This window comes from Vanellus vanellus (genome assembly GCF_965231255.1).
Source record: "Vanellus vanellus genome assembly, chromosome: 3".
Lineage (NCBI taxonomy): Eukaryota > Metazoa > Chordata > Aves > Charadriiformes > Charadriidae > Vanellus > Vanellus vanellus.
In genome coordinates this window covers 8,631,345-8,644,117 of record NC_138907.1, presented here as the reverse complement: position 1 = coordinate 8,644,117, position 12,773 = coordinate 8,631,345, and the positions used below count along the sequence as shown (strand labels likewise).

The 12,773-nt window shown below is 37.5% G+C and overlaps 1 protein-coding gene across 3 annotated transcripts; it reads right to left on the bottom strand.

Annotated features, from left to right (window-relative positions):
- Positions 1 to 5,012: 5,012 nt before the first annotated feature.
- NDUFAF5 (NADH:ubiquinone oxidoreductase complex assembly factor 5) lies at positions 5,013 to 12,765 on the bottom strand. 3 transcript variants are annotated; one of them, XM_082480299.1, is made up of 12 exons: positions 12,506 to 12,765; positions 12,371 to 12,411; positions 12,065 to 12,128; positions 11,375 to 11,422; positions 11,163 to 11,266; positions 10,623 to 10,662; positions 8,647 to 8,844; positions 8,064 to 8,124; positions 7,251 to 7,265; positions 6,737 to 6,820; positions 6,335 to 6,417; positions 5,013 to 6,208 (listed from the first exon to the last, which is right to left on the bottom strand). In XM_082480299.1, exons 7-12 carry the CDS (start codon positions 8,800 to 8,802, stop codon positions 6,122 to 6,124), a joined length of 486 nt encoding a protein of 161 aa, XP_082336425.1. In that variant the 5' UTR covers positions 8,803 to 8,844; positions 10,623 to 10,662; positions 11,163 to 11,266; positions 11,375 to 11,422; positions 12,065 to 12,128; positions 12,371 to 12,411; positions 12,506 to 12,765; the 3' UTR covers positions 5,013 to 6,121. The 3 variants fall into 3 exon arrangements, with proteins under 3 accessions (XP_082336425.1, XP_082336424.1, XP_082336426.1); XM_082480298.1 differs by lacking the exons at positions 10,623 to 10,662; positions 12,065 to 12,128; positions 12,371 to 12,411; positions 12,506 to 12,765 and having other exon boundaries at positions 11,375 to 11,662; XM_082480300.1 differs by lacking the exons at positions 7,251 to 7,265; positions 10,623 to 10,662; positions 12,065 to 12,128; positions 12,371 to 12,411; positions 12,506 to 12,765 and having other exon boundaries at positions 11,375 to 11,659.
- Between the last annotated feature and the right edge of the window lie 8 nt (positions 12,766 to 12,773).

The window sequence follows — 12,773 nt, the reverse complement described above, 5'->3', positions numbered from 1 at the left end:
AAGCTACTATTTGGAAACCTCACATATAAATAAAACAACAGATGTTTTAGTTTGTTTTGTGAAAGGTGGTAATCGAAGATCAGTTATCCACACATCAAACAAGTGCTCTAAGTCTGTTGACTGAACAGTGCTGTGACAGCACCACAGCTCCTCCTGAGAATGCCTTGTAGGTTGACTCCTGTAGGCAAAATAATCTAAGGATTGCTTTGTTTGAGATGTGACTAACAAAACCTCTTGGCACTAGCTAAATCTCTGCTATTTTTTGGAATCCTAGAAATAGCTACAGGTTAACTGAAGAAATGCACAGACCAAAAAGATCAGGCATGGATGGGATGTTATGCAAATGCATGTTACATGGATACTATGCTATAACTTTGGTTTCTATTTTGAACCTGGCTACCTATGAAGTCTAAATCTAATCATCTACCTATGAACTAAATCTTGCTACAGCCATTGCCTTAGAATAGCAAATATCAGTAAGTTCTATATCAAATAAAAGCAGTGAATAATTCTAGAACTTGAATAAACTACTAAATCTTCACCAAAAAAAAAAAATAGAATACATAGTAGAAAAGAAGTAGGAGACTTAACATCCCTGAGGTAGCTTTTGGTAAGAATGGATGCACCTGCCACCTGGATGCTAAAGCAGTATACACTTCGCAGAGATGAGATGATGGAGGAGCTAAAAAAGGGGCATTACATCCATCCATCGGTGGCTCAGTTCAGGGAGAAAAGAGAGTACAGCAATTCCAGTATCAACAAAAAATTGAAGTTACTACCCATTAGATGTTCATTAGATGTAATTACCTGTTACCCATTAGATTTCCTTACTAAAATGTTCATTTTTGATAGTATTTCCACAGAATAAGTGGATTTCTTAGTTTTAATATTAGGGCACTTCACCTTAGAAGTAAAAAGTTTAAGATTAGAGCTTCAAATGATTCAAATTAATGCATGCACTAAGTAAAATAGTCACTTTTTTTAGGTTGTTCATTTGGCTAAAAAGGTGGTATTATATACAGCAGAAATACATCCAACGCATTTCTGTCCCTGTACTTTTGTCAACCATGAAACCAGAAATTATATTCAGTCAGAAGTATGGAAATCTTCATGGTAAATAAATTTGTTCATAAGGGTAGTTTTATTCTTTATTTTCTTAGTGTATTCACACAAACTCTGGGTGCAATATTAAAAGAATAGGTCAATGATCAGAAGTCACACAAAATGTGCATATCCCAACTTCAAGTTGCACTTCTACTTGTACAAACTGTAAGAAATTCCTAAACAATGCAGAAAACCAAATGCATGAATTGGGATTCATTATTGAGGTAAAAATGAAGACTCTTTATTTTACACATTATCATTAGAAAACTACTGTATTGTGATGCATTTTGGCCTATCGTGAACACTTCAAGGCCAAATAAGATTCCCCACTATTCACCATCACTGCTCCAACATAAGGTTCCAAATAGAAACATATTTTCTGAGACGGACTTTGTCTCTTTATGAATGTACATTGTGCCCCAAGGACCAGCTCCAAATCATAGGGAAATCCACATATCCTCCTCTTGGCAAAGAAGTCTGGACAACTTCAGCTGCTAAGATAGAAATACGAGTGCAAAGTGTCTGAACAGAATATCCAAAAAGCGAGAGAACGTTTGCTCAAAATCTGGTAGGCTGAAAGTGAAGACAACCATCAGCCACATTAAAAACTAACCAGGCAGTTACCAAGAGACTGGCGGGGGGAGAAAAGAGTCAGCTTAAGATCAAGTATGAAAAGCACTAAAATTCCTAACAGTATGAAGAGAGAAGCAGTGAAAACCTGGCCTGACACCAAGCAGATGCCCTCCTGGCATCTTAAGCTCTGCTGAGGCCTGAGGGAGCACCCTCCCCAGCAGCCAGGAGTAACCTGGATTCTGGCTGACAGCACAGGGTACAAGCAGTGACCACTCACAGGGTGTCTGCACATCACCTTTTGGGGTGCTATCCCAGCAGGTGGGTGGATTAGTGGAGTGTAGGGAAGAGCACAGGTACGCATGCAGCTACAGCACCCACATCTCCAAAGGAGACACATTTAAATAGGGTGATGTACTCCTAGAAGGGTGGGCTCTTATAACCCAGACCTCCTGTCACAGGGATAGAGGTGAGCATGTAACTGCAAAATTGTGGGGGAATTGATGTAGAAGGGTGTTTAGATATCCAAAGGTGTTTACTAAGGTTTTGTAAGGGTCTAGTACAGTCATTTATGCTATATTGCTGCTATTAATCCTGCAGCTCACAGAGTAACAGTTAATTACAAGCTATTAATAAAGTCAACAAACCACTTAGAATTCTAACTTGATTTAAGCCAAGCATTGTTTTGCCCTATAACAAGCACACGCACTCTCTTCAGTGTTTTCTACTTCACACTGATATGCAGCCTTCAGCTAAAACTTAACTGTCTCAAGTCTTTCTTTTACTTTTTCTTTTATTCTTTTTCCTTTTCCTTCACCTGAGGGAACCTAAGATATTCAGGAAGTCAACCAACTAGCTATACAGGTCACGTTTGCTTCAGTACTCGAACTGATTCCAATCAAACTACCAGGATAACTGTACTCCCTCAAAATACTGGCTCCAAAACCTGGACCAAAACAGATCATGTCTTTGAAAAGTGGATAAAGTTCTTTGGTTAGACAAACAAAAATTTAAAAGGTTTAACATATAGGCAAGCTTTCTTAATGTGGCTTCTTGAATAAGATGCTCTACGGAATTTAACCCACTAGATCAGATCTTTGCATCAGGAAATTCCAGTTAAACACCATATGAAAGACCAGTGTGTTTCTCCCCCCTGCAACTGACAAAGTTTTGGTTTAGCTCACTTAAAGACAACATGGAAAAAAGTGTCATTCATATTTATCTTTTCCAAGCAGAGTAAAAAGATATAGTTAAATTTAATTTTGTATGGTTGGCTTCTGAACTTCTGATGATGACATTTTTATAAGTTAGAGGTAATCAAGAATCCTTTCCCCTGTTCTAACTTCACAAATTCTCAGTCTTTTGCAAGTATAAGAACTGCAAAATCTAACGCTTGGGTTACAAAATGTAGGGCCTCATTATTATCCCTATATCCTTAGTAGACTTCGATAAAACTATACACTGACAGATTTTGTAATCAAAGACACTGAACAAGCATGCTCATTGATCCGTGACTCGGACCCTCAAACTTTTGGAGGCCCAAAATACTAGTGGTCATTAAATGTAAATGTGCTGCTTCTAAAATTGTTTGGTTTTGCATTTATGGGCTCCTAACTTTTGATTTGTCAAAGTAATTATCTCCTGAAATTTCTTCCTTTCTTCCGTAATCAAGATTAAAGCATTCTGTATTATGCATCAGGATTTTTAAAACTAAGCTTAAAAGAGACATTATGTCACCTTAGCAACTACTTTTTAGAAGTCACTTACCCTGCAAAAGCTGTTTTTTAACATGCACTTTAGTTTAAAATAATTTCTAGACTAGCAACTGGCAACCACATTCTTCTTCATTACCATTTCAGAAAGCCATAAAGACTTAAATCCAAAAAAAGACAATCAAAATACAACAGTCTTATGTGACAAAAACATCTGTTCACAGCAAACAAACTTTTTTCAAATCTATTCATACAAGTGCCGTACAAAGAAAGCGGCTAGAGGAAACCAGAGTAACCTAGAACTCCAAGAAGAAATACTACCAAAAAAAAATTGAATTAAAAACACACAGAAAAGGTAGTTATTCAGGTGTAGTCAGCCAGGGAAACAAACCCTTTAAGTGTCAGTTGCATGCCCTGCAATTATAACCAACACTGCTCCAATGCCATATTTGTTATTCCCCATTTCTAACACTCCCCGGCCCTTTTCCAAGTTAACTGAATACCTATATTTTCTTTTCTTCCAAATGCGAGGAAGAAAACTACTCTTCCATTTCTCCCTGTCCAGAAGGTACCTTCCCCCATTTAAAAAAAAAAAAAAATCTTACCTATTTTACTGTTCATATATTCCATCTTTGGAATATGGAATCAAAGAACTGGAAATTCTTCCTTTTCTCCGTAACTTAACAGAGTGCTTGAAACAAGCACAGTAGGAGCACTTCTCCAATTAACATTTACCCAGCACATTCCACCTCCTCATTCCCTTAACACATCTGAGTCACAACCACCAGCTCAAGCGACTGGAAATTAACCTACTAAAGCAAAAAAGTTACACAGTCATTTGACACATAACTTCATAGAAACCTACATTTGGGAAAGTAGAGAGTTTCCCATCTAAATACGTGAATTTTATTAAAGACAGAGATGACATGTAGAGAGATGCAGCATCTTGTATTAAGTCCATTGATGTACTAAGAAAAAAACAAAGGCTTTCAGAGAGACAAGCTCTTCTTTTAGATTTAAGTCTTAACATTAAGGGTTATAAAGGTGATCAGATCACTCCCCCTTTTTCCAGGGTTACTCTTCTTCTCTAACAAAATTGAAAGATAACTAATTCTCCTTGAATAATAATGCATTAGGCTTGCAACCAAATGCAGGACAGGAGATTCCTTCCACCATTATCAGGATGTTTTGTACCTTCTCTGGCCATTTCTTAAGACTGGTAAATTAAATAAACCCCCCCTTAAATTGATCTTCTAGTCAGCTGAATACTGAATGAATAGTTTCTTCTCAAACAGCATTTCTGTTATTTTGAAAACTGAGTATTGGTTAAGCAGGAGGTAACTTTAATATCTGTATTTGACTTTGAATCTTAATTCAATAATCCCTGACAGAATATGAAGGCTTCTGCCTACCTTGCCTATTTGGTCTGTGCCACACCATCCTGTCAAACTCCACCTGCTGGATAATCTTCTTATAACAAGCCTAGAGAGGCTTTCATTTCACCAGTATTGATACACCTAGATACAATGATAAAACTGATTGAACAGTAAACCTGATTGTATATTCTTCATGCTTTTCCTCTCTACCATTCTCCATTAGTACTATAATCAAGTGAAATCACTGGGTAGATTATTTTTTTCTAAACACCTTAGGTTATGGTCAAATCATATTTGTAACAAATATAAATTTCTGGTAATGCAGTTATATACAGGAAAAGTCATAGCTCTATGTCACAGATAAGGAGACAAAAAGTATACTTCGTGCTTTTCAGCCTCTGATAATAGAAACACAGAAAGTAACGTGCAAGTGTAATTTTAATAGTTTTGATGTAGTTTGAAATGCTATGACATAAAATAACAGGTTAAAAAAAATGCCTTGGAACTCCAAGAGTACCAGCTCCAGAGAATGCCAATTCTAAGCTAACTAGTTAATTTGAAACATACACACCCATCTGAGTGTTAGGTGACTCTTCAGCTTGCTGTTTCTTTCAGTAAATTAAGTTAAATCATGATACATACATCCTGTTAATGTTATAACGAAGCAGACAACTTTCCTTGTGGCAGAGCTCTACTCTGCATGTCCAGAAACATTCTAGCTTTGGGGGTGGAAGGAAAAGTAATTGAATTTGAGGGCTGTAGGTGAAAGGTAGCAACCTGAGATATTTTCACAATACAGAACTTAACCACTTCCTTATACAAGTCAAACATTCAAATTTCAAACAATAACTGACAGTAACTTCTTACACATAATTTACAACCCACAAGAAATATACTAAGTTAGATCCGTGTATTTGCCTGTATTTTCTTGTATAGTATGGCTTATAAACATCCTTGCCACCAAAGTACTAGTCTTTATTACGATCCACCATCCCTAAGGAATAATTCAAAAGCAGTGCAGGATGATATACACTCAAGACTTGCAAATCATACCTGGAGCGGTCTGTGACACTGAAATACTGGAAGAGGCATTACATTTGAGAATAGTAATTTAATCAAAAGTTGGGAAAGCATGTATTCACTTAGAATACTGCTGACATATTTCTCTAGAAACAAAACATGAACACCATTTTACACAGCTGATGATGTAGCATGGGCAGTAAAAAAAAAACAAAACAAAACCCTGTTGCATGAAAATTATCATTTCAGAATGTTGTCACAAAATAAGCACAAGTGAAGACTATCTGCAATAAGAAGCTCTATAGAAGCTTCAAGACAACTATTATTTCTGATGAAGAACTATTTTTTTTGTCTTGAAAGTAGTCCATCTATTTTTGCCAGATCTCCAAATGAAACAGTTGCAGAACCCCTCTGGGCTGGTCTTGCCTAAGAAAAAAGGAAGAAAAAAAATATATAGGGCTAATTTTAAATTAAAATATTTTATAAAAGCTTTTAAAGCATCAGTAATTTAAAGAGTACCTTCAAACAGAAAATAGTTCAGCTTCACATTACCTGTGATTCATGGAATTTCCAGCCAATCATGTAGTAGATCTGAAATGTGGCAGGTACTGAGCCATCACTATTCCCATACATTTCTGTTAGGGCAGGAAAAGACAGGAAAGAAAGGTACACAGACATCAGTTCTGAAAAATAGTTCTCAGAACATTAGAACTAAATATGACGTATTCATCATAATGACTCTCGGTGAAAGATTTGGGACAATAAAAATATCTCATACTGGTGCATTAACATAGTTCAAATCCAGTCATTGTAATTAAGGTTAAAAATATCTGTACAACAATGGTATTTTTTTCTCTGACCTCTGTGGGGAAAAAAAAATTGGAATAGAACAAGACATAGAAAATATGTTCTTCAAGTAATTTCAGACTAACTCATTACCTCTCAAATACTTACCTCGGTATATTGCAGCAGCTGCCAACATTGTTTCCCTGTGTAGCAGAGGTTTTCTATTCCAAGAACAATTACTCTCCCCCATACCTAAAAATATGTTTTAGCTTTAAGAAAAAGAAGATATAGCATATGCCATGAGTTAAGTGTCATGCACTAATAACAGATTTTTATTAAACCAGAGTAAGTATAGAATCCTCTGAATCTTACTGTAAGAGAGAACAACATACCACAGATACCGAGGCAAGTTTTTTTTACCCATAAGAATCTTTTCATGAGAATGCTTTGCAATTTACAGTTTGTATTGCTAGGAATGATTTCAAGTTATAACTTCTTCAGCCTGAGTCTTAAAACATTTAGGTTTTCTAGTAGAATTTATTTTAAGCACAAGTACACTGTTTTTTCAGTCACACCACTCATATGTTGAGGTTTTTTATAACCAGATAAGCATCAAAATGACTAACCCAAGAGATTTCTAATGAATAAAATAATCACAATTCTAATCTCTTTAATCACTTACTGCATCTGAATGTTTCTGCAGAGAATGAAAGTTTTATTTTCAGTCAGCAGCTGATCCAGAGTAAGAAGATCCCTTGAATTGCTCTGTAGTAACAAGCGACTGCATATGAACGACTACTTTACAATCCATGACAAATGCAATCAGAATGTTAACTCATTTGTTAAGCATCTCAATTGTTTTTCGCATTCCTCAGCAGACTCCAATTTGAGGGTCTGTTTATTCTCATTCCAAAGCAGTTCCCTGAATGTCCTGATATTTAGGGAGGCTCGAAGAAAAAAGTTAGTATGTGGGATGTGTGCTTGTTTCTTTTTCAGCATCTTACACTGAACTGGCTCACAAAGAATGGGAATACACAGGAAGCAGAAAATTCATAGCAGACCATGAAGTAGCAAATCTTTGACTTCTGCTTCCCTACACAAATCTGCTGACAGGCATGATCTCCTGAATCACTAGAGATCAGGAAAAAAGTAAAGCTTCCACTGCTACAATAAGCTTTAGTTATTTACATTTAAGAAGGTTGGGTTTTTTTTTTTTTCCAAAGAGCATGGTGAAACTGTGGTTGCCCAGAGAGGTGGTCAATGCCTCATCCCTGGAAACATTCAAGGTCAGGCTAGACAGGGCTCTGAGCAACATGATCTAATTGAAGATGCCCCTGCTCATTGCAAGGGGGTTGGACTAGATGACCTTTAAATGTCCCTTCCAACCCAAACTATTCTGTAATTCTATGATTTGGAGTTAAGAAACACACAGTGAAACTCTTCTGTGTCTGTGATAGTAATAAAGAAAACACGTTTCCACAAAGTATATACTTGCCTTGCAAGTCTTCCATAACCTCAAACAACCCTGGGTAGTTGACCTGAATTTCGTCGGTATCCTAAAAGAATTAAGAAGCTCTGTTTTAGAGCATATCAAGCTAAACCAGTAACATTATGCTAGCCTCCAGAGCTGCTAACGGACTATTCATCTGCCACTTCTGTTCAAACTGCGTTATTTCTCAGAAGAATACAGCATCTCAAAATTTCTTACAAGTTTTGTTTTGTAGCTCAGCTGCAATCAAATTTTAATTGAAATGCCATTATTGTCTTCTTAGTTGAGAAGAAACAGCAAGTGTGTCTAAAGTTTTTTCAAGCAGGTCTAACATTCTCTGACGTTTCACCAAGACGACCATTCAAATTCTACTGGGCCACTAGCCAAAGACACACTTCAGTTGGTTTCATTACTCACGCTAAAGCCAAGAACAGAGGCAGCCCAAGCTATTCCAGAAACTTATTCAGCAAGGTGCATGACATGCAGAAGGAAGCACTACATCACTAATACATATGTAAATAGTATTTCTTCTATATACCAGCTGATGTACTAGATTATAAATAAGAGAACAAACGGATAGAACAATTACCACAGTCAGGGTGTTAAAGCCAGCTCTTGACAGCAGATGTCCCAAATCAGAGACAGCAGTGAACGGTGATACGTGAGGAGAAAATCCCCCTTCTCTCTCCAATTCTGCTAGCTGCAAAGAGCAGCGAAGCTCGTACAGAGTGTCTCCCCCAAACATTGCACCAATGAATACTCCATCCGGCTTAAGAACTTGGTGAATCTACAACACAGAAAAAAAAAAAAGGAAATTAAAGTTTTTTGCTATTAAGTCTATGTAACTAAGAAGTTCTTATGACTTTTTTTTTTAAATTAACTTAAATGCAATCATTATAATAGTTTTGGCAGATTTTTAATATTGGTTGTATTCTACAAGGCAAGCTGTACCAAAGCTTTTGGTAACACTACAAAATAAATAATCTGTCTGAAACAAGACTATTTGTTCCTAAGAAAGAGTGAATCCCCAGATATTACACTTACAGTCAAGAAACACAAAATGCACTATGAAAATCTAGAGTAAAACTATTTTCAGTGGGATACTCCTAAAACAGTATCCTCAATTAATTTACTTCTGAAAATAAGGTAGATTAACATAGCTTCTGCTTACTACTACTTTTTCAGATGAGGGCAGCAAAAATACTTTTTAATGGCTTGAGTAAAGAGAAACGGAGGCCTTAGTTTCCAGTAGTGCTCCTTGCACTTCTGAACGCACAATAGAGTAATGCAATTCTAATTAGGTCTACCCCTACTTATTTTTAACTAGCCAGAAGAGCAACATCATGACTCAAACGCCAAGGCTTACAAGGTGCTTTCTTGCCAATTAAGTCCTACCCCCCTTCCTACTAAGAAGGCAAATAACCTCATGCTTTCTTTTTTCCTTAGAAATTGGCAATGATCCCTGGTTTAGATACCCAGAAGAGCCATATTACACAATCAGGCTAACAAGACAGCAAATGCTTCAAATTGTTTACCTTACTGATTTGAAACAAGATTATTCTATGCTGTTTTTTAATTAAGTATTAATCAAACTACCTTTTCTCTCCTGATAAAGAGCCTTTAAGTGACATTTAAGCAGTTGAAGGCAGTTTCCATTAGATGAAGCTGGTGGTCCCAAAGTAGGAAATGAGTATTCACAATGAGAGCTGACCAAAAACCCCAGTTCCCTCCCCTTTGTGGGACATTATCATGTGTCAGTTATTTTTACTGTGGGGTAAAGATATTTGATGCTCCGTAAAATGCTTGAATTCGAGAGAAAATGAAATATTTCTTTCCAAGATTTTTTTTAAGTACTGAAGGCATTCCAATTTTATTTTTATTATTTGCATAACAGCAGGGTACTCCTATTCATACTAACAGGTGATAGAATAGCACTGTAATGACTGACCAATTTGAAACAAATGAAAAAAAACAGCAAAATGGTTAAAATATTCCTTGCTCTTGCTCCAAAGTTAGCTGATTTGAAAAAAGTTATTATCTGCAGGAAGCAGCTGAAATAATCCAAAATCAGATTTTTTTTTCAGTAACTGTTTCAGTTTTCTCTCCTCAACAAGTTACTGGCTTCATTTCAAAATCAAAAAGCCTTTATCTGATTAAAGTTGTATTTCAAAATACATAGCTGAGAAATAAAAATAATACAAGTTCCATAAACCAATTCTGGAGAAGTTAGATTTAGAAGACTCTTGTACCACAAGTAATAAGAACTAACAGACATCAATAGCATTGCCTCAGTTTACATTAATACCATACATTACCATAATCTCAACTGTTGGGACTATAAAATATGATACAAACATGCTGTTTCACAGTTATTTATACCAAATTGATTTGAGACAGTAAATCAGCAGAAATATGAACTGATGCTCCTCAAACTGCAAAAAATACTTGTGGGCAACATAAGCTAGTTCTGTGCCTCTTTATTTAAAGAAAACCTGGAAATACAGAGCGCTCTGAATGCAAGTAATAGCAAGTGTTGATTTTTAGTATTAATAAATGGTTTCTTACCTCTCTAAAAGCTCTAGGAAGGTCATTCACCCAATGTAAACTGAAATAACAGAAGTGTACGTTTTGTAATTGCATATTAAATAAGATTTGGGGAATGCAAATAATTGTTACATTATCCAAGTATGTTTCAGAAGCCAAAGCAACAGACTAGTTTCTCAGGCTGCAAAAGTTCTGAAATGCTTGCTTAAAAGTGATAGTGAATAAAAACTAAAGTTTATATAAATAGGTTTTTGGTTTGGGTTTGATTGTTTCTTTGAAGCTTAGAAGATGCAAATCTTGGAAACTAGTTAGTCAAAAGGCAGGAAAGAGAAAAGCTACATGTGTCTTGAAGAAAAAGAAACAAACAAAAGGACCATGGGAACAGCAGTTTTTCCTAATGTATACGCATACTAAATAAGCAAGTACATTTCATACACCATGACTTATTGCTGTTTAATGAACTATTTATCTTTCTCTCTTTTTTCTCCTTAATCTTACTCTCAAATAACATTATTTCACATCTTTCACACAAAAAAAATGTAAATAAACGTAAGTGCATACCTTAAGCTACTAACAACAAGATCAAATGTATCTTCTTTGAAAGGAAGGAATTCCTCATCAGCTACAACGCTGACTGTAGGGATTTCAGATTCTACAGCATTTTTCTAATGTTGGGTTAGAAGAAAAACAACATCAGAGACTCACTTCTTTCGCTTTCCTGTGGAATTCCAATTATGGAATTGAATCACATTAGCATTCAGAAAGCTACTTACTAGAGCATTCTCTGCAATATCAACTTGGATAAGTTTTTCAACTGTTTCCTGAAACAAAATTTTAAAAGTCTATCAAATATTTACGTTGTTTTGTAAGTTGATGTTAGCAGTTTTCTGGAACGCTTACGCGTATTTATGTATCTCCTTAAAACTTGATAAAACTTTATATAAAGTAGAAAGCATTTCCCCCCCAACATAATACTTAGTAATTGTTCCTAGGGAGAATGCGTGAGGTAAAAGCAGTAACACAAAACACATTCTGCGTTTTTAGGTATAAGTTCAGTTAGATATAAACCATGGATTCACAGCTAATGAAGTACCTTTACTCATGAAGGGTAAACTGTTCACTGTTTAGAAGTCTCCATAATGATACTTCTCTTTAATAATTAAGTATGTCTCACAAAGATCGACTGAAAAACAAGCATCTCCCTACTCGAGACTAAAGGTTAACTGCCATACAACAGACAGCTTCCCTTGCACTGCTATCTGTCTAGCCTTCAGTGACAATACAGAGTAACAGCATGCACACCACACGTCTTTGGACCATAGTTACACATATGAGAGGGCAAAAAAAAGATTTACCTCAGTAAGATTCAGAGGATTGTTGTAAGTTATAATAGAGCCCTATTTGAAAACAGAGTGATAAATACGCGCTAATTTTAAACACTTTGAAGAATGAAAAGCCAGTACCTTGGTTAAATGTTGAGCTATGTAACCTCTTCCAGAGCCAACATCCAAAGCAAGAGGAAACGTTCTAAAGGATAAGTTTTGCAACACAAAACGTAATCAAGACTTAAACTATTTCAAGTTTTAGACGACATTAAGTTTCGTCAGTTCGTTTCCCAACGTCTTTTCGAAGTAAACACATCGAGCACCCTGCCGTGGTTACCGCCCTCAAACCAGCGTTTCCTCCCGAGGGCCACGTCCCCCGACCGCAACCCCGCAAGCTGCAGGGACACGGAGCGGTGCCCCCTCCCCGGTCGCGGCGAGCCTTACCTAGGGATGTCGAACACCCTGTCCGCTATCCTGCCGCCGACCTAGGGAGGAAAGCCCGCCGGTCAGCGCCGCGGGGCATTGCCCTCGCCCCCCACAATCCCCTTAGCGCTTCCCCCTCTCCTCAGTCTCCCCCACCTCGCCGAGGAGGCCCGCCCCGGGCCGCCGGCCGCCGCCGCCCCCACCTCCTCCCGCAGGTAGTCGCACTTGGCGGGCTCGGCCTGCAGCGCCGCCCAGTTCTTCTGCTTCCGCTTCAGCCGCCGGTCGAAGGGGCTCAGCGCGCCCGAACCCGACGAAGCGCCGGCAGCCACGGATCTTCCTGACAGCGCCCAGAGCCGGCGACACCCACCACCCCAGCCCGCCCGCAGGACGGGGCGGCCAGGTCCCCTCAGGACTCCCACCCCGA

Bases quoted from the DNA above. Each gene is read 5' to 3' on its own strand.
- NDUFAF5 (XM_082480299.1), bottom strand. From the start codon at position 8,802: ATGTTTGGGGGAGACACTCTGTACGAGCTTCGCTGCTCTTTGCAGCTA. The intron at 8,125-8,646 runs GTAATTGTTCTA...TAATTCTTTTAG, and splicing joins GCTTTAACACCCTGACTGTG to GATACCGACGAAATTCAGGT. The intron at 6,418-6,736 runs GTAAGTATTTGA...CTGCCCTAACAG, and splicing joins AGCTGCTGCAATATACCGAG to AAATGTATGGGAATAGTGAT.